This window comes from Calonectris borealis, chromosome 3, assembly GCF_964195595.1.
Source record: "Calonectris borealis chromosome 3, bCalBor7.hap1.2, whole genome shotgun sequence".
NCBI classification, from domain to species: Eukaryota; Metazoa; Chordata; class Aves; order Procellariiformes; family Procellariidae; genus Calonectris; species Calonectris borealis.
In genome coordinates this window covers 22,849,782-22,870,691 of record NC_134314.1, presented here as the reverse complement: position 1 = coordinate 22,870,691, position 20,910 = coordinate 22,849,782, and the positions used below count along the sequence as shown (strand labels likewise).

Here is a 20,910-nt window from a genome sequence, read left to right as displayed (position 1 = left end):
TTCTCTCCCTTCTCTGTCAAGTTATTTTAAATTAAAATACACCTCTGCTAAAGTCAGTGAAAACTTTTGTCAACTGTGTCAATGAGGCCAAGCATAGAAATAAAAAGCAACTCAGTCTTGCATCATTAGCCCGTGTGTGGGAACATGTTTATTCATGCTAAAGAGAATTAATAGGAATGGCAAATACTCTAGGCAAATTTAGGCAAATGCCACTGACTCCTGCATACTTTATTAGAAAACTAACTAATAATCAAACTGAGTAATGACTTCTGTAGAAATATTTATAGCTCTCTTCCTTACTCTGTCATTATCCAAGGCTACAGCAGAGTTTCCCATATTTGTGTGTCACACTAGTCTCGATTATGTAGGAGCATTCAGGAAAATTATCTGAATTAACTACAGGTGGGACTTTGAAGTGTATTAATAAAAGTCCCTTTAATCCTGTGTGGACACTGGTTTAGAATTAAAGCACTTCTAATTTAATTTTGCATACTTTACTTCAGAAGCAAAGTAAACAAAATGAAATCAAGGTCAATTCAATAGTAAGATTCTATATATGAGGCAGAAATATAATTTAATCTACTTTTTAAAGACTTCCAAAGTATAGTAAGCAAAATTCTTAATTACAAAATGCTTCATTCTGAATAAGAGATTCACAGGCAGTTTTATTGAGGTGACAATAACTTGCTTTGAAATTATTTTGAATTTTCAACTTCCATGAATGACAAGCCTTATGCTACAGAATTCCATGGAAAATATATGGGTATAATTTCATGAGCCATAACTCTAACTCCATCTGTCACACAATTGGCTCAGTTTTGTTGCTTAGCTAGTATTTTGTTACTTTTTCCAATTCCCTTCAAACTTTTAATTTCTCAGTGCATTTGATTGCATTCTTTGATTTAACTAAAATTCTATGCCTCCATAGTATGCTTCTATACTATGTATAATTCTGTACTTCTGTAAATTAGAAACCAACCACATTTCTCAGATTCTGGACTCTGTATTCCACCGGCATTCTCATAGTCACAGATTATAGACTGCTGAATGTCTAGAAGGGCAAGAGATTATGCGTCTGTGTCTTATAATGACAATAAGACTTGAGATGCTTAGTGGTTTGGGCTAGACCTTTATCTTCTGCCAGCAATAGAAAGATAAATTACTGTAAGTCCCATCATCCTCTGGAAGTCTTTGCTAGAGCAAACGCATACCCAGGTGCTGGGCAGCCTGGCTGCGTGCAGAGGTGGGTGGAAAGTAGAGGGCTGTTCAGATGGGCAGGGGACTGTCCTGTGGCAATATACAGGGGGACTTTTTGCAGCAGATGGCATTGTTCCACCAATAGGACTATGACTAGATTTTTGTGGGTAACCTTGTCCCATATTATCTTTGCCCTCATGCTATTAACATTCCTAACTTCTGCTCTGTTACTTAAAAGCAAAGTTCTCTGTGTGTTTTTTTTTCATTAAATTTTTTTTAAAAAAAGGAACTATTTTTTATGCAGCACTGTGAGAAGTTGGAATCTGTAGTGAAACTCATGGAAGAAAAGTCCATCAGGTTTTATTAAAACCAAAGATGCTGATATGGCCTCTACAATAGGAAGCTGATGCTGGCAGGATATGCCAGGGGAAGTATCACCCTGAAGTTGCTCTGTGCCTTGTTTCTTTTCTTAAACACCATTGTCAGAGACACGATGCTGGGCCAAATGGACTTCTGGCCTGATTCAGCCATACTAAAGCAAGTGTCCCTTTACTGTTCCAGAAGGATGTTTGTCTTTTAGCAATATTGCTTCTCATTCCTCGGGTTTGCATCTCTTCTGTTTTCCTCATAAACATGGCTATTCCTACCATTGCACCATAAATAGCCTTACACATTCCCTTCTCTCCGGGGTGAGGAGATTCATACTCTTTCTTTCTCTCCAGACAGAAGCATGGTATTTAAGTGTCTTCTCAATTTATGTGAGGCAATGTCTGCAATGTCCACCTGCCTGCAATCTGGGCTAGCAGTGGAGAAAATAAAAAGTATTTCTATAATACGAAGGTTTCATATCACAGTGATCATATAGCAATAGACATCAAAATCCCAGCGGGACAATTGCTTTGAGGGAGCAAGGCATTGTGGAACTGGAAGACTGTTAGGAAAAACATAAATGAGGCAACATCTATGCTCTTGTTCTGCTGTAGGCTGGATAAAAGCTTCTGTGGCTTTGGGGAGGTTGTATTGCTCAGACGAGAGTAATTTGAGTTTTTGATCTCTTAAAAAAATGTGTTTGTAGATATACAATCCGTGACTACTTGTTGACAGTTCTGCAACAATACTTGCTAGTGTAGATGTGGTATTGGAAAAGAAAGTGGCCTAGTGGATAAACAGCAAGAATGCGAAGTCAGGAAATTGCTGCTTGCTTAGTAACGGATTTGACAAAGCTTGCTAGAAAAATCTGTGTATTTTGGCTTCCAGCATATATAGCACTTTATTATTAATCATGATTTGTTGTTTGATTCCAATAATAGAAAAGTTTGAAAACGAGGCAAAAAAGATAAGATACAGTTTCCAGCTATGAAGATGTTATTTGAGAAATACATTGTCAGGATTAATTCACTAATACATAAGTGAGTACTTTCAGATCATTGCACTGAAGCTGCACTATAAAGGAAGTATGTAATTTGTTTTCTCACATCTTAAATGTTAGGAAAGAGTAGAAGTTACAAATAAAGAAAATTCTGTCTTAAATCACACATGACATATAAAAAAGAGGGCTTTCTCACTGCAGAACAGTATTTCAGTCTTGCCTAGGTTAAAGAATATCTATTCTTCAAACACATTTTCATTAATGATCATTTGAGATCTTTGTAACACAAGGGGCAGTAAACACAGGACCTATTCATCAGTCTCCTCCCAGTCACGGGCAAAGTGGCCTTTCACGCCACCAGAAGAAGCAAACTCAATGCGGGGGGGCCCTGCCAACTGCATCATCTGCTTCCAGTCCCTCATCTTCTCAGGTCAACGAAGAGACCACTGGCAGGCAGCGTCCATTGCTTCCCTGGGCACTTCCAGGAGCGATTGATGGTGTTGGAGGCTGCTCTCCTCGAGTGCCCCTCAATCTATTTTTGAGTCTGTGACACTCACACACCTTCCCTTTAACCTTTCTTGTCCCCTGGAATCACTTTTTGTTCTTCTCGTATTTCTTTTTTCCTCTAGCCCTTTCACTGCTCAGAGAGGTTGAAGGTTTGGTTACAGTTGGGCTAGCACCTGGCTTTAAAAGGGAGAGTGACAGATAACATGGTTTAAACAGGACTTAATGAAAACTTTTTAGCTCCTTACTGCATGGTCTAGCGAGAGCTTATGTGCTTACTGCATTACTGACAAATAGTTGCAGAATAATTGGCCCCAGGAGAGTCATATGCTGGTGCCTTGAGATTCTCTCTCCACATCGAGTAGTTTCCTTTGTTATCTTTCCACTGGTGAAGTCAACCAGCAGAAGAATCATAGAATCATAGAATCATTAAGGTTGGAAAAGACCTCTAAGATCATCGTGTCCAACCGTCAACCCAACACACCATGCCCAGTACACCATGTCCCTAAGGGCCTCATCTACACGTCTTTTAAATACCTCCAGGGATGGTGACTCCACCACTTCCCTGGGCAGCCTGTTCCAAGGCCTGACCACTCTTTCAGTAAAGAAATTTCTCCTAATGTTCAATCTAAACCTCCCTTGGTGCAACTTGAGGCCATTTCCTCTCGTCCTATCGCTAGTTACTTGGCAGAAGAGACCAACACCCACCTCGCTACAACCTCCTTTCAGGTAGTTGTAGAGCGCGATGAGGTCTCCCCTCAGCCTCCTCTTCTCCAGGCTAAACAACCCCAGTTCCCTCAGCCGCTCCTCATAAGACTTGTGCTCCAGGCCCTTCACCAGCTTCCTTGCCCTTCTCTGGACACGCTCCAGCACCTCCATGTCCTTCTTGGAGTGAGGGGCCCAAAACTGAACACAGTATTCGAGGTGCGGCCTCACCAGTGCCGAGTACAGGGGCACGATCACCTCCCTACTCCTGCTGGCCACACTATTTCTGATACAGGCCAGGATACCGTTGGCCTTCTTGGCCACCTGGGCACACTGCCAGCTCATGTTCAGCTGGCTGTCAACCAGCACCCCCAGGTCCTTTTCCTCTGGGCAGCTTTCCAGCCACTCTTCCCCAAGCCCATAGCGTTGCCTGGGGTTGTTGTGGCCGAACTGGAATGTTTCTGGAGTATTTTTCTTTGCCAGTCACAGTCTTCTGTCTTTTCAGAGATTTTTTTCTGAGAACTGGCCTCACAATCTTCTGAGCAAGGACAGAACGTGGAGGTGATCTTTGCACTCTTCAGAGTCCTTGTGCTGTAGATTTGGACCAAAACTGTAGGGAAGAATTGGCCCTCCAAAGAAAACTGAGGCCATCTCTGCTATAGCCTGGCATACCCCTGTAGTGCAGAGATGTCACTCACGGCCAGAGCAGCTGCACTGGTAGATAATGTGTAGGCAAATCAGTCCCCTTTTTCCCCCCAGTACACTTTGTTTTGCTCAGATGACAGTGGAACTACAAAACAAAAGGCCCTATCTGCAGTAAAAGTGCTTTGCCTCTTTGCTGGAGCGTTGGTATATCCATGAAAATATTTCAGGCTGAGATCACCGGTTCACCAGGTAGGGAAGGCCTGAATCTGCAACCAAAGTTTTACTGTTGACTTAAATAAAATGCTGGGGAGGTTTCTTTAGATTTAACTCTTTACTACTTCTCCCACAAAGCAGATCACTGAGTAGTCTAGCGGATCATGCATGTTTCATTACATTTACTATTCTTGTGTGAGTCTGGGCAATCTCTCTCATGAGCACTGTACCCTGTGGTTTCAATATTCAAAAGTTAGTCTCATAATTTTTCATTTTCATTAGCTTTTGGTAATTCAAAATTGTAAATGCACTAGAGTTCTTGAAAAACTGTTCCTGACCAACATAATACAAAATACAGCATACCTCAAAAAATGGAGAACTGCACCCACTTCAGATTATGACATTTGTTTCCTGCAAACAATGATATTTTAGTACTTGCAATTTTCTGAGTGCACTTCTATCCAATGTACGTATTGCAGAGAACAGCAGTGTTTCAGGTCATTATATTTTATTCTTTTGTGCCTAGGAAAAATTTTTGAAAAAGACTTGTGGAAAAGAAAAGGAATGTAAGACCAGAGAGGTTAGGTAGTGGTGTGCTTTATCTAATATTCTATTTCCAGTAGAGGTCACTGCCAATTTGATTTATGTTACAGCAGGAAATCCTGCAGTAGAAAATAATGGAATGTATTCTCATAAAGCTTTGTTATTAACGTCTAGCTTGTGAAAATTAGCATATTCTCTGAAATCTGAGCCTTATACATCATATTAGCTTTTTTGGTTTTACGTGTGTTACCTGGTGTTATTGTTATCCTCATAAACTTCCTGTTTCTTGAATCCTGCTTCGATGACATTCTTTGGAAATGGAAATTGCACACACAGTGTGCAATTACACAGTTGAAAAATATCTATTTCCTTTTATCAGTCATGAATGCATTATTTTTTGACTAAATGGATGCCTCCTTGTTTATATCTGATGAGAAGAGGCAAGTCTATTAGGTCTATCTACCTTTCCAGCCTTTTTCTGTGTACGTTTATTCTATTTCCACGTATTTATTTCTGGTTTAAAGCATAGTATTAATCTATCTTTGTAAAAGTACATTTCCATGTCTAACAGTCTTTGTATCAGTTCTGGCCGCCTTCTATTTTTGCTATGTCATCCCTGGGGACAGAAAATCTCTATAATAAATTGTAATGACAGAATACAAATTAATTTAGCATGCATTTGCATGCACCAAATATGCTTCCTTTAAGACTCTTGGTATTTCTTGAACTGACTTGCAGTTGATTCAACCAGCTGTCAATTTATTTTTAATAAGTGTATTTTTCAGAACTATTTTGCTTTTCTCTCTCACACATTTTCTTTGGACAAAGGGCCACACTGAGTAAGTTATATGCCCAGCCACAAACAGCTTTCCTATACATGTCAGTATTTTAAATCAAATTGGTTTTGTTATCAATAAGAGTGGAGTTCGGCCAGAGACAGAAGATTTCCTTCCCCTTACAGGGTTGGACCTCACTTTTCTATTGGTAAGGCTTAAAATAGTCATATCAGAGTTTAGAAAATAAGGTTAGACCATTTTGGGGTGTTTTCTGGCTCCTAAAACTGCTATATTTTACAATTTGCTTTAATGGGGAATTACATTTAAGTTCCAAAAAAGTAAAATGCAACATTCTTCAGATTGCTGTAAAACAGCTTTCTGTAATAAATGTAACTTATGCGTGTGTATAGAAGGGTGAAATGTAAGTATTTTATTTGAATAAGCTTGGACATTGTGATACTTGCAGAAGTCACATAGTCATCCAGAATTTATATTCATATTCATAAAATTCATATTCGTATGCATTAAAACTGTGTATTGTATCACACAATATGTATTCTCTCATACGTATTACATATATTTTAGCTTAAAGTATTGCTAGGGAACTGCTAGAAAGTATGGGGGAAAACACGAAGAAGAAAGTCTTGCCGTTCCTGGACTCTGTCATTGCTAGTTGCTGAACCTTCCTCCCCTTCTGAAGTCCTGAAGATGTAGCCCTGGCATTGCTTATTTTTGTGAACTTTGGTATGGTTATAGCTAGATGCCTACAGTAAATACCTAAGAAATCTAAGATGAAAAAGGCAAAAACTCACAGTATTTCTCTCCACCAATTAGAAAGGGAGAATAACTGAGATTAGACATCTAGGCATTTAAAATTTCATGACATGAATTCCAGCCTAGGACTCTGGCATTATCAGCTTCTAGAAAGTGAAAACCACTTGCTTCTAAAGTGGGGTAGGAATCCAGGAAAGGATATATGGATACTCCAGTGCCTGTGCTATGTTCTGGTACAGGACCATTTAGGACAACCTAAATACATTCAGGGTCTAAATACAGAACTCAAATCAAAGACCGTTTTCACCATAAAATGGCTAACAATGGGCCACCGCAGGAGGAGAAGGATGTCTCTCTAACGCTCGTGGTGCCTGCCTAACACTTCTGGGAAGTGATGAACCTCATCTTGCTGGCAATAGTCTCCAACAGCTTGGTTAAACACTCTGAGTGCCAAGTGCAGCTGAGACGGTTGCCAGTGGTGGCAGCAGTGGTGGATGTGTGGTCTCCAACGCAACGTGGCTCACTGTCCCTGGCTTCTTTTTGCTTCTTGCTTAGACCAGCAGCACTTCTGCACGGCTTGCAAGCTTTTCAGAATAGGCAGCCACGGCAAGTTTAGTTTGCCAAGTGAAGGGAGATAGACCCCTCACATAAGATACTGATTGTGGCACAGGTGAGTGAGAGTGCCATTAATAGTAACGGGTTTGAAAGGCAAGCCCTGAGTACGTACGGTATCTGAAACCATTGTGTGTGTATCTGAGAGCATGACAATATCCAAAGGGCCTGCAGCCTGGAGTCACTGCAGTACGCTAAAGTCACTAAGTGTCATGCGGTTACTTGGTATGACACAGGGGATCATCTCTTTACTGCTCTTTCTTACCTTTCCCGTTTTTGCTTTCTGTCTCCTGAGAGCCTGGTTTAGTCCTCCAAAAGAACTCCACCCTTTTCTCCCCTGGGTGAGAGCCTGGAGTAAAACAGCAAAGGAGAAACAAGTTTTTCAGTAGCGTAATGTTTTGCCAGGTCATGAAGTGGCTGCTAAAACCATATTGTCTCACTTTGCTTTCAAAACAGCTCAGTCTTCCATGGGAGTCAGACACAAAGGCTGCATTTTCTGTTACTTTTCTCACTTTTTTTTCCCTGCTCTGTTCCCTGAGCGTGTCCCTTAAGGGAGACAGGAACAGTGTTCAGAAGCAAAATCATCAATTTTTCCTCATAATGATATTTATAAAGATGTTCATAACATTTTAAATACCATCCAAGAAGTTTCTCAAATAGGATTTCACACACTTCCCCTGCATACAACTTAGGGAAACATGACAATGCAGTTCCTTAGAGGAAGAAACTTTGTATTTAAGTGTTTTGTATTCTTTTTCATCCTAGGCAGTTCCAGTCTGTGGATGTCAGCTTTTACTCTGGAAAATTCTTTTTATTAGATGCATATAACTAATTTTAAAAGGAAATAATAAATTTGTAAGCACGAAATCTGTAGAACAGATCAGCAGAAAATAATACTCTCTTTAGAAGAACAAGAGATAGTGCTCAACCATGCCTTGGGATCTTGAAGAAAATAAAAAATCTGGACTGAAATTCTCACCTCTCTGAAGTCAACTGGACCGAAATAAAGCCAGGATTTCACACCGAAGTCCAAAATCTTAAGAGAACACCTAAGGAAAAAAATTTCAAAACTTAATAAATCAAAAAAAGACCAAAGGCATGTAGTTAATTTTATTTGTGTGTATTGGGAATGCGGTGTGGAATTCTTTGCGAGGCCAAAGCTGAGCAGAATCGTAAGTATTTGCAGGATTTAAGCCTAATGGTAGAACTGGAGTTTCAGATAACTAAGAAAAATAGCATAAGGAAGACACTGGATTAAAATAGTAGGGTCACGTGGTGACTAATAACTTATTTGATCTTTTCAAGGGTCTAAATACAGAACTCAAATAAAATGAAATGGTTGTTTACTACTTAAAATTACCTGAACATGGGTCAATGTAAATTAGAAACATTCATCTCTGCCTACTGAATATTTTTGTTTATAAATTTGAAGAAGGAGTGAGAGGTTAAAGAACTAGTTATAAATTGACCTGGCCTTTTAGAGGAAACCCATGTTAAACCTGATCTGTCTTAATAACTGAGAATGTGTTTTGTCTCTTACCCTTTTGAGATTTGGTTAATATTAACGCAAGATGTGAAAGGGAATTCTGTGCTTCACTTTTCAGTAGTTTTTAGTCTTGCAAGAGAAGGGATTGAAAATGAGATAAAGAAGATTTTGTTTGTAAACTTATTGTAAAACTAAAGGCTTTTCCAGCCCTTCAAACACTTGTGCACTTGCTTTATGCACATCAATATAATTTTGCTAAGTTCATTTTCAAGACAGAGGGCTAAACCCGTGATTTCAGGTTCAGGTGAAGTGAATGTGTCTTCTGTGCAGTTAGGTAATAAATTATAGTTAGCTACATGGCATTCCTAAGTCATTACAGAAATCCTTAATCAGTACAAAAGTGAGATTATAGTTAAAACCATGATGCCTCTGAAGTTAGCTGTTATGGATAAGGATGTTTTATGACAGAAAAAGTAGTGGTTTTTCAGTGATTTGTAAATCTTAACTCTGTGGGTGTTCATACACCACTGATGGGAAATTAAAGCAACTCCCCTTACGAAGGGGCAGCACACACAGCAACCGGCCCGTGGGAGCCAGCGTTTCAGCCCCAGGGTAAGCCCTTTTCCAGCTAAGCAGGTAGGAGCGCATTGCAGCCGAAAATACCCTGAGCAAAGCATTGCTGACGCCTAATCGCTGCTGCTTCACCCCCAAAGAGATCAGGCAGCCAAAGCAAGACTTGCAAGTCTTCCCGTGATGTATGAGGGATCCTTGAGGGTTATGGCCTTTCACTAGAGAAACAACAGTAACGTTAAGCAAGCAGAAAAACCAAAAATGGATTTTTAGAATACTTTCACGGTTCTTTGGACATCTGACCCTAACTCACAGGTCAAAATAATGGATAAATGAGTGCCTGGGTGAGGATTTTTATGGAAAAGTATGCTAGCATGTGTGTTTGAAAACAAGAACCATCAAAAATACCAGCTAGTACGTAGGGAGTTTTATCTGGATCATTCAGCCACCAACCTGGGAGCTACTGGGACTCACTGGACTCCAGCCGGACGCACCAGACTCTCCCGCCCTGGCTGCAGGGCTCGGCGGGGCCAGGGAGGCGGGAAGGGGAAGGCGTGTGGCGCCTGGCTTGGCCCAGGCTGCGGAGCCTGCCCTTCCAGAGACGCACCCCAGGTGATCCGTGGGGGAGAGGGGCCGGTGGGTGCACCGGCGGGTACACGAGGGGGTACGCCAGGACCACTTGAGGTGGTGCCAGGGCCGTCCATGGCGCTGTGTGGGTGCCCTTACCCCCAGCACCACGGACGGGCCCGACTCCACCTCAGAGTGCCCCGCGTTGCCCAGACAGACATTTTGCGGTCACCGCCGCCTGGGCAGCGCCGTCCTTGCCCTCCACAACACCCGCCGGCCCCTCTTCTGGGGGAGCTGGGTGAGCCCTCGGCGGGGCCTTGTCCCCGAGGGCCCCTCCTGTGCCAGCGGAAGGCTGTGGGGGCTCTTCCCCCGCGGGGCGAGGCCGGCGGTGCTGCCAGGCGGCCGTGCGGGAGGGCCGACCCCCAACCCGAGGGCCCGGCCGCGCGGGCGGCGGCGGCGCGGGCCCGGCGCTGTCAGAGTGCGGCCGGCGCCGCGCCGGTTACCGTGGTGACGGGAAAGCCCCCCCCCCCCCCCCCCCCGTGCCCCCCCCCCCGCAAACATGGCAGCGGCGGCGCGGCGGCTCCGGGCGGCGGCGGCTCCGGCGGGGAGAGGTGGCAGGTGAGGAGCGGCACAGCGGGGAGGCGTCGCCCCCGCCCCCTGCCCGCCTGCCGCCGCCGCGGGCGGGACCCTCCTCGCACCCGGCTCCCCTCAGCCGCCAGGCGGGGCGGCGGGACGGGGGCAGCGGCTCGGCGGGCCGGGGCCGCCAGCAGGCCGGCGGGTGAGGCGAGGCGAGGCGGTCGCGGGGGGCGGGCTCCCAGCTCCTCCTTCCCGCCCCGAGAGCCCCCAGCGGGGTGACAGCCCTGCCGAGCCGAGCCGTGCCCAGCCGAGCCGCCCCGCCCGGGGCTGCGGAGGCAGCGCCCGCTCCCGCCTTGGCCCTCTTGCTGCCGGGACGAAGAGAGGCGGGAGCCGCCACCCCCGCGCCCGCCATGTGGAAGCTCAACAAGAGCAGCAAAGTTCTGCTGGACGACTCGCCCGAGGAGGAGGAGACGCGTCCCCGCGGCCCGCCGCCGGCCGCCGCCTGCGCCGCCGCCGCCTTCGCGGCCCCCCAGGTAGGAGCGCAGAGCCCGGCGGGGGCGGCGGGCGGCGGCGGGGGAGCCCCGCGAGGCCCGGGGAGGGGTCGTGAGGCTCGGCCCCGCGCCCTGCTCCCGCTCCCCTCCTCTCCGGCGGCATGAGTAATCACTTTTCCCACCCCTGGATGTGCCGGCAGGCTGGCCGTGGTCGGAGGAGGGGGTGTTGGCGCGGGGCGTGCAACTGTCACCCGATTTTTCGGGGTGCTGACTGATCTGTCCTCCCCTGTTTTCTTCCAGCAGCCGGCCTCCGGCATTGCTGGGACTTGCTGTCCTTCATTCCAGTGGCTTCATACCGCAGGGTACCTTCTCTCCCAGCCCTAGGCAGGGGCACTGCAACCCATCTGTTAAGCACAATACATTAAACAGTGATTTGTAAGAACATAATCTTCATTTGCAGACGTGTGCGCGTTTGTGTAGAGCGCTGACGTTTTGGCAGGATTGCTTTTTCTATAGTTTCAATAATGGTAGTTGGCTATCTTTAAATAGCTGCAATCTTATTTGAAAGCTTTCATTGTTAAATGATAAGTTAAATACCAGCAGTGACCTTCCCAAAGTACTGGTCGCCTAACAAATACAACCTGAAAGGAAGGGTATCAGTTGAGTATCAGGCAAAACAAGTGAAAGAATGTTTGTTGACTTGCTTTCAAAAACTTGATAACAATTAGGCATCAATCCAGCTAAGAAGCCTGTGACACTGGCTGATGCTGCTCTGTTGCCACAGAGTATCTTTAGATGTTGTATGAGAGGTTGCAGAGACCTGCGTATCTAAAGCAAGCAGTTGCCCAGGGCTGCAACTGGTGAGGTTTGTATTCAAAAGATGGTACAAAAACCCACCCAATTTACCGCCCTGTGGCTGTCTTGCCTACCTTATACTCCAGCTCTTCCAGCATCTGGATAATCTACCTTCTGCTTGAGTTTCTGGTTGACAACTGCTATGATGGGTTGTCAACATGCTGTCAACAGCAGTAGCCACTACTGCTGAAGAGCAGCCTCTCCCAATTGCAGCAGTTATGCCTTTCATCTTCCAGTAGCCAAAATCACCAGTCTGCTCCCCAATTCAGCCTTGCGTTGCACTTTCCCCTGCACAGTGAACAGAAGAGCTACTTGCTTGACAGCAGCTGTGAAGATTCATATGGATGAATAGGATCGTCTCCTGTGGGAGAGGAAGAACAGATACTTGTTTTGGAGACCCCCTTCAGGAGATGAAGGGGGCTTGTGGGTTAGAGGTGACCTGAAGTATCTCCCACAACCTCTCATACAATATCTAACCTCTCCCTCCTACAGTTCCTATCCTCAGGTGCTTGGAAACTTCCATTGTTTTCGCTAAGCTGCTGGCTTGTGCTATCCACAGCCCTCCTAGATTTGCTTACCTCCCGAAACCCTCCTTGAACACGAAAGGTCACCGAAAGCTTCCAGTAAATCCCACTGACTATTCACTGCTTCTCCTCTCTACCACAAATGCTCCAAACCCCCTCTGAGCCTGCTGACCTTAGCCTCCCAGTCAGAAGATGATTCTTCAGACTTCTGTCCTGACAATTCTCCCAATCCTCTACTTTAGCAACAGAGGTTGGGGTTGGTTTGTTTGTTTGTTTGTTTAGTTGTTGTTTTTTTTTGTCCTGTCCAATTGTCTTTACTTCCTGGGCTTCTGTTCCATTACTGGCGGTCTCAAGTTATAATGGTGATTTCTGGTGCAAATGGCTTGCCATTTTCATCAGTTTTAAGAATATTCCTTTCCAGCTCCCACAGTGACTATTACCAATGGCACTGGAATAAAAGATGCTTTTTTGGTATTGGAGGTGGCAGGGGAAAAATAAATTATTCTAAGGCACTAAATGAAATATTCTTGAAGATAAAGGATTCAGAAAAGTTAGTAAGGCTGTAGTGTAGCTTGGCACAGAAACTGGAGTGAAGAGTATAAGCTATTAGTTGTTTCGCCTGTTAAAATCAAGAAGATTTGACAACTGGGGAAAAAAAAATCAACGCCCCAAAAAACATTTAAATGTAGTTATTTTAGAGTTTATGTACACTTTAAGGAAGGATAGACTCTATGGAAAACTATGACCACCTGATTACCATTGTAATTCTCATCATCTATCAAAGGCAGCTTCTAGGTCATCCATAGGTACAGTATGTCTAAAACACGGCTTGGACAGGCGTGGAGGAGAAAGCGTGAGGTAACCGAATGTGCTTGTTCAGCTTGTTATAGTTGATCTGGTTCAAGGGCCTTGCTTTTAGTCTGACATTTTTGATGTTTCACCAGAACCTGTTTTTGCTCCCAATAGTATGATTGCAAGGGAGTGAAATCCAGTAATGCATGGGGGGATTTGGTAATGATCTGCACTTGGCTGCTGCTGCGTCCTGACCTGCATCACCCAAACCCCTGACTTTGGAGGACAGTAGCACCACCAGAGCTTGGAGGGGTTACGGGGGTTCTCTTGGTTCCTTAGCAGTGCATGAGAAAGTCTCGGTCTTCCTCAGCCTCTGCTCTAAGTTGTCATGATACAGCCTGCTTAAGCTGTGAATGAAGGATTACCTCATCAAGAAGAAGAGAATCCAGGACTTCCCTAATTTTCTGTCTTGAGGGCCAAAATCCAGATAATTTGTTTGAGTGCTTTTTAGTAAATTAAGAAAGCCCAGCATTAGATTTCATACAGAAGGCTTATTGTTAGATTTCATTTCCTCTAGATTCTTTTCTGATACGTCATTTGGTAAAAGAGAAGATGAACCGTAGTCATCACATTTTGACTTTGATTTATGGTATGTTGTTTCTCCCAACAACTATTTTTTGTCTTTATTTTCATTTTTGATGGGCAAGCGGGAAGAAAATACTTAAGCTTCTACTGTTCATGCTATAAATAATGCTGAAACTTTTTACTTCAGAGAAAAGAAATCGGTGGTCACATCTCTGTCATTAAAACAGACCAGGTTGAAAGTCTTCCAGTGTAATGAAATGTTGATGCTATATGTTGTTTCTTCAAAGCTTAGAAAGAGTGCAAGAGTTCTCACTGTGCAACCTTAATAATTATGACATTGCAGTAGCAGACAGCAACAAAGAATTAGGCTACCATAAGTTTAAAAAAAACCCAAACCTTTGTTACTCTACAGAAATTTTAATCATCCTGTTTAGATATGGATGCCTGATCTGAGCTTACTCAAGCAGACATTTGAATTTGTAGAATTTTGTAGTTCTTAAATAGAAAAGTTTAGTTTGATCTAAAACGAGAAGTTTTGACAGTTCTGGTTTTGTGGAATACGGAATGGTTTGATTTTGTTCCAGGGGAGAACAAAAACAAATTTTAGAACATGAAAATTGCAATGGGAGGGAATTGTCAGCCTCTGGCCACTTTTTAGCAAAAGTTTCTGCATACATTCAAGTACTTTGAATTGTTAACACTTATTTAAAATAGTAAGGTGTTTCCTGAGATAAGAAAGACGAGTAAATTTTGAAACAGTACTTGTGTAAATAAAAGTGTGGATTATTGTATATTTTTTTTTTAGACCAGACAGTTCTAGACTGAATCTTAGAAGTTAATTTTAATTTATGCTTTGAAGCATAAGTGTTTTTAATTTATGCAGTGAAGGTGCTTTATTGGCTGAAGTTACAATTAATACATGAAGGCAACTTAACACATGTAAATAGTACACATGTCTGAAATGAAATTAATGTGCTTTTTGTGTGTCTCTCTAAAATGAAATTAATGTGCTTTTTGTATGTCTCTCTCAAAATATGCTAGAAATGTACAGTGATGCATGCCAAACTTGCATTCAGTTTGTAATACAGTCATATTTCAAACTGTAGTTACATTTGGAAAGGGGAAGATGTTGGGGTTTGACTTCTGGAAGGCAATGTTTCGGCAGTCGTGCTAAGTTCTCCTTGAGTCAAGCCTGCTATCATTTAATCAGTCCTCAGAGATGTCAATGCTGTGTTAATATTGCATGTAACTCTGACGTAAAATGGCGCTCGACTTTAAAATACATCTCTATATTAGGGTAGTGGATAGGTGTCAGGCCGACCTATATTATCTTCTGCAACTTTATTTTTCATATAAAAATATTTCAGATCCTTAGCCTTGATTTGTTCTTCCCGATTGTATTTTTTGTTATGTTCAAAGAGAATATGTGCAAAAACATGTTTTATGCTGAATTTTGTTTAGACTTGCTCACTGGATGTTTTAAAGTTGGCTATATAGAATTTTAGTTATCTATTTTAGTGCAGACGTTTAAGTCTCTGCTACAATTTTAATACCGGCTTTCATCTTGGAATGAGTTGAACTCAGACAGGCCCGGCAGGAATGGGTGGGAGCTGAGCAGCATTTCTTATGTTCTACCAATACATTAAATAAGGGTATTTTTTCATTAAAAAATAAAGCATTCAATGTTAATCCAGCTAATGCCTTTCCTTCGCTTTCTAACCATTTCAGTGTGTCTCAGGCTTTGCCTGCAGTACTCTTAGAGTTCCTTCTTACCTTCTCCTCTCTGCTAGCCTGTTTTTTTCCTTTCATCGGAGTTGTTCTTGTGACATTTCAGTGACATTTTCCTGGTTAAAATCCATCACCTGTATTCTGTCATCATTCGTGAGCATTAGATTGTGGGACTGACAGCGAAGACTTTCCTGAGCCCTTCCTTGGCCTGCCTTTCTTGCTTTTCCTCCTTCTTGTCACAGTCATCTTTCGGCAGCTTCTTGAGTGGGTCCTGTTTCTTTCTCACAGAAAGAGCTGGCAGTGTCTTTTGGGGCTTTAGGCTTTCTTTTTTTTAATCCTTTTCATTTCTGAAGTGCTTCACTTTCTGATTTATACTGTCATCTTTACACAGTTGACCCGGATCAGATCTGCTTCTCACCTCTTACCCCCTCTCTGTTGGTTTATTCTGACTCTTAGAAGTCCTACAAAGCACATATTGTCTGGTTGGTCTCCTACTGTAGACAACACCAGTATCTATCTTTCCCTTTCAGTCAAGCCTGTAAGCTGAAGGTTGTCAGTGGTTTTTATCTATTGTACAAAAGAGAATGTGTGTCCAATACTTTACTGCTGTTCCCTCTATGAAGTCCAGGTCTGGTCTGCTTTTTTTTTTTTAATTGTTATTATTTTCTTTCCGTCTAGACAGCTGAATTTCTTGTTCAGACCCTCACTTCCCATCCTGATGGTGATTACTTCCTCTGCAGCTTCTAATACCTACATGGCATTTCCCCATCCCCTAGTCCCTGCAAATCCCATTGCTGATATTAATGTTGTTGCTTATGGCATAAAGTTGTAAGTCCTCCTCATCCTTCGGTTTCCGTTTCTTCAGCTGGCCTCCCTTTGTTTCAAGACATTTACATTTAAATCTCTGTCCTTGCTTTCAAGGTTTTTCTTAGTACATCCCCTTCCTCTCCCCCATTTGTCATTTTTATCACTTCTTGTATCTTTCCTTGAGCCAGTTCTGCTTTACCAGCTCCGATTGCCTTAGTTTGCCAGCAGCCTTGTCTGTCTTCCTCCCCTCCAGCCTAATACAGAATGATCTCCTTTCACTGATCCACAAAACCACTGTCTTCTCCTCCACATCATTGCTTGAGATCCACTTTCCCTATTTGTTGTATCGTTGTGGGGTTTTGCGAGGTTTCTGGAGCCATACTCTCCTAGCATTGCTGGATTTGCTACCATTAATGTACAAACTAAAATATATTCCTTTTTGAGAAAGAATTAATCGTTTTAAGCTATTTAATTCTTTACTGGTAAAATAGATTTATAATTTTTTTCCTCGCTTTTATAGAAACTATTTGCCAGATTGCGTGAGGATGTCCATAACATAAGTAGAATTATTAGAAGTTACTGAACACTTTACCAGGTAGACTATCTTTCAGTTCTGTCATCATCAGAAGTATACTTCCAACAAGTTTCGCTGCTGGTTCTTTGTGAGGAACTGCAGGACAGTGTGAACACCGCAAGTGCTGATAAAAGCCACGTATCAAAAGGAAGCAGTGCACGTGCTGGTGAACACAATAACCAAAACCAATGTGTACAACCTGTTTTGCAGAAACTATACTGTGAAAATATTGCCACTACTCATGCAAGAGCTTTTTTAAAGATACGTAATTTAATTGCAAATGCCATGACTGAATAAAAATGTATGTCAGCTACTGTCTTTTGAATTAGCAACTGTTGGTTTGTTTTCTGGATGAGAAAAAAGCAAATACGAACTTCTAGTATGGATATGTTGTTAAAAATAATAGACAAATTTTCAGTCAGAAATTTCATGAAAATCGAAAACTTCACTGGATTTGAATTGTTGCAGCAGTTGAAGTCAAATTGATTATTTGATCTTACTTTGTTTCAGCTTTGACACTGATGGTATTTTGATCTTAATACAGCTGTTTCCATTTCTTGAAGCATATTTGAAATACTATAAATTGGGCAAAACGAAATTCTTAATAAGCTGAGCTTCTTTTAATATTTTTTAAGTGCTTAATCTTCAATAATATTCTTCCAAAAATATTTCAGAGAAGCAAAGTCCGAGTAAGATGTATTATAACCACTTACTACGGAGATGCACAATAATGTGAACAATTAATAGAATAACTTCGTGTATTGATGTAAAAACAGAGAGCATAGGAATCTGGTGTTCTGATGTTTCTCTTTGTAATGCCAATAAAATGCAGAACTACAAAAGTATTCTTATGTAAATACTTACATTCTGAAATTAATCTTCTCCAGTACGTTTGGCCATTTGTATCAATTGAGAGTAAAAATATGGAAATAATTTAGATATTCTATTTTAAAATGTAATGGAATGTGAAGCAATAACTGAAGTGGTTGAATGAAACAGAGTTTGTGAAAATGCTAAACAAGTTCTTGACAGCTGTGGATACTGAACGGAAGAGCATCATCTTAATTTTAATTTATTTAGTATTAATAATAATTTGAAAGGTGAAAACATAGGAAAACTGTTTTTTCATCTGCCAGTCGGTCTGGTGAATAATAGGTAGTTATGAAAGTCTAGAAGATGAAAGCATTTTCAAATACATTGGATGGGTTGTCTGCTGTATCAGAAATAGTCACCCTGACTTTTTAAAGTCAGTGGAGTGAAGTAAGTTCTTCTAGAAATCGTCTGATGAATTATATTTTAGAAGCATGTTTCAACATTAGTGTTGTCTACTAAATATATCCCAAGATGAAGGTATAATTCTTTAACATACTTAGATTTTTACATTTTCGTTTTCTTTATGGACAAAGTGTTTTCAGTTTTGCCAAAGACTAGCAGAGGAAACTTGCAGGATAGGAGTCACTGTCACTATTTGGTCGCAGTGGCATTTGAAATGGTTTATTGTCATAGTGTAGATGTTTTTCTAAGTGTAGTGAGCAATTTGGAGTGGAAAAGTATTTTTTTACAGAAGAGAAAAATAAGTTTAAAATAAAGAACTACTCTTGAGCATGGACAGACTTTAGAAATGCCTAGGTTAATATTTTTCATTGGTGATATTAATAGGAAATTTTCAATTTACACCACCTGCCCAGATAGCTAGTTTGGTTCACTCACTTGCTTTAGGGACATACAAGTGGAAGACTGAAATCTAGCAGTAGATGAAATATGGACAAGACTAATGAAATGATCTTGATCTCAATCTAGGCTACCTCTGCCAGAAAGGAGCAGAGACAATTCATGGCTCAGCATGGGAGTTATGTCTGCTGAACACATAGCCTCGTGTCCCAGAAGAAAGCTATGTATGACTAAGTAATGCATCCTTTGTTAAAATTGCAAACCTTGTTTTTCCTTAAACGGCATGTTCAGTTTTCTGTAAGTGTTCAGATACAGTTCAGCTTTATTTTTCAGCTGTGATAAAATAATATGTTGAAAATCGTATAATTGTTTCAGTGCCCGTTTACATTTGATCACTATTGCCTCAATTTCCTGACTCAGAAAGCATATATCCACACACTGAATTTTTCCAGGTGTATATTATAGGTGCAGCAAAGAAAATGAGGCCCAATGCCACTGATCTTCTGCTGATAACTTTCTTCTTACACGTTTCAGTGCATTTCAGTTCTAAAATTAGATAAGCAGAGTGACTTTTGCATGAATAATCTGCTTTAGTCTCGTTTGTTTCATTTGATGTTACAGCAAGATCCTACTCAAACCTGAGGAAACTGTCTCTTTTGTTAGCTGTATTTTAAGATGGTGATCTGGCAGTGTGATCTCCTCTTCCAAATCTGTGCTGACTGTTTCTGGTCAGGCTGTGTATATATAGTTGTTCAACTGTTTGGTTTGTAATCAGTGCTTTGGGAATCTTTCCAACTTCAGAGGTTAACTTTCAGGTTTGTGATTTCCTGAGTGATTTTTTAATTTATTTGGTTTTTTTAACCTTCCCCTCTCCTATCACTGAATTATTTAGCAGGGTTTGTGGAGACCCTGGAGTCTATCACTTGAGACGTGGTGTTTTTTTGTTTTTTTTCCACTTAAATTTTGTATTTGTGGTTCATAATCTAATTTGCACTTACAAGCATGATAATGTAGAGTTTAAATTATGCTCGGTCCTTGATGAGACATGATGATAGGCAGAAAGGATGTAACAGGTCAGTAGAAGGGTAGGAATTTTCACCAAAAGGACCTACTCTTTTAATAATAGTTTGTTTACTCTTATGTGTGCTCGACTTTGACAGCTAGTGTGTGTACAATAGGAAGGTTCCGCAACTGGGTAGAGAAAATCGATACTATACCATTTTATGTACTAGAGCAAAAGAAGGGCATGCAGGGTGAGGTGATGCTATTATTTGCCTTAACTCTTTGATGTCCAGCGTTCCTCATCTTGGCCTGAATTATGAAAGTGAGTGATCTAAAGAGACTAATTAATTACTTTACCACAAAGGAAGCTGAGGGAAGTAGATTACAATTTTGATCTCTGTACAAAAAGGTTTGTGTGCTAGTTGAATTAATCCCTTGAGTACCTTATGGTTTGCAGTATGTCCAACAAAAGGGCACTTGTTTCCTTATGAAAACACACTGCACATACCAACCTTCCCCTGCCAGAACTGGAAGGCTGTTCAAGTTGCTGATCAGCATTTCCCACTAGCATTAGCATTTAGTCACCTATTAGTTACTAAATACTATAATGTGGTCCGTGTTTTTCTTTTAAATTGAAGTAAAAAATGAATTCTCATAACTGTAAACTGCCCAGATTAAAATACACTGAAATAATTTGTACGTGTTCAGTGTCAGCATGTGTTATGCAGCATGATAAAGAAAGCTCACCTTCACTCTTTACATGTAGCTGTACAACAGATCATCCCCTAAAGAATTCAAAAAACCAAATCATGGGCTCCCTGATCTGAACAGTAACAAAAGTAGAGAATATGTATCAGAAAAGGTGTACTAATGTGTATCACTGAAAAATGCAAATTATTCTGTGGGTAACAAGTGAAGATGGGTTGTATATGACTTCTTGTCTTTTCTCCTCAGGTCTTCCCAGTGGTGGCACTGGTCCCCTCCCTCCCTCTCCTCTTTCCCTCTGTCTTTTTTTTTTTTTTTTTTAAAAAAATACACAACCCATCCTTACCGCACAGTGCGCAGGTCCCTCCCCATGATGTGGGCCATGGCCGGCTCTGAACCCACATGCGTGCTCCTCCCATGCTCTTTTCCTGCCGTGAGGTGCTTCTCTCTGCTTTCCCTAGCGATTTTCCACAAAACATTTTGAAATTTAGCCTCTTTGAGACTGCTGAATTCTAACCTACTGGCCAGTTTCAATCAAGAGTTACTGTGAGCACATGGGATGGACATCACAAGCATACCGCAATTGTCCAAGTCTCCTTTTCTTAGGCAGTGTATCTTAAAATGATACTATGGATACTT

General features: G+C 41.8%; 1 protein-coding gene across 2 annotated transcripts in view; it reads left to right on the top strand.

The window, feature by feature from the left end:
- Positions 1-10,849: 10,849 nt before the first annotated feature.
- Positions 10,850-20,910, top strand: part of TDRP (testis development related protein) — a 29,105-nt gene continuing 19,044 nt past the window's right edge. For both annotated transcript variants that reach the window (XM_075145175.1, XM_075145174.1), the window contains exon 1: positions 10,850-11,070. In XM_075145175.1, the coding sequence (XP_075001276.1) occupies positions 10,948-11,070 (123 nt within the window). In that variant the 5' untranslated portion in view covers positions 10,850-10,947. The remainder of the gene's footprint in view (positions 11,071-20,910) is intronic.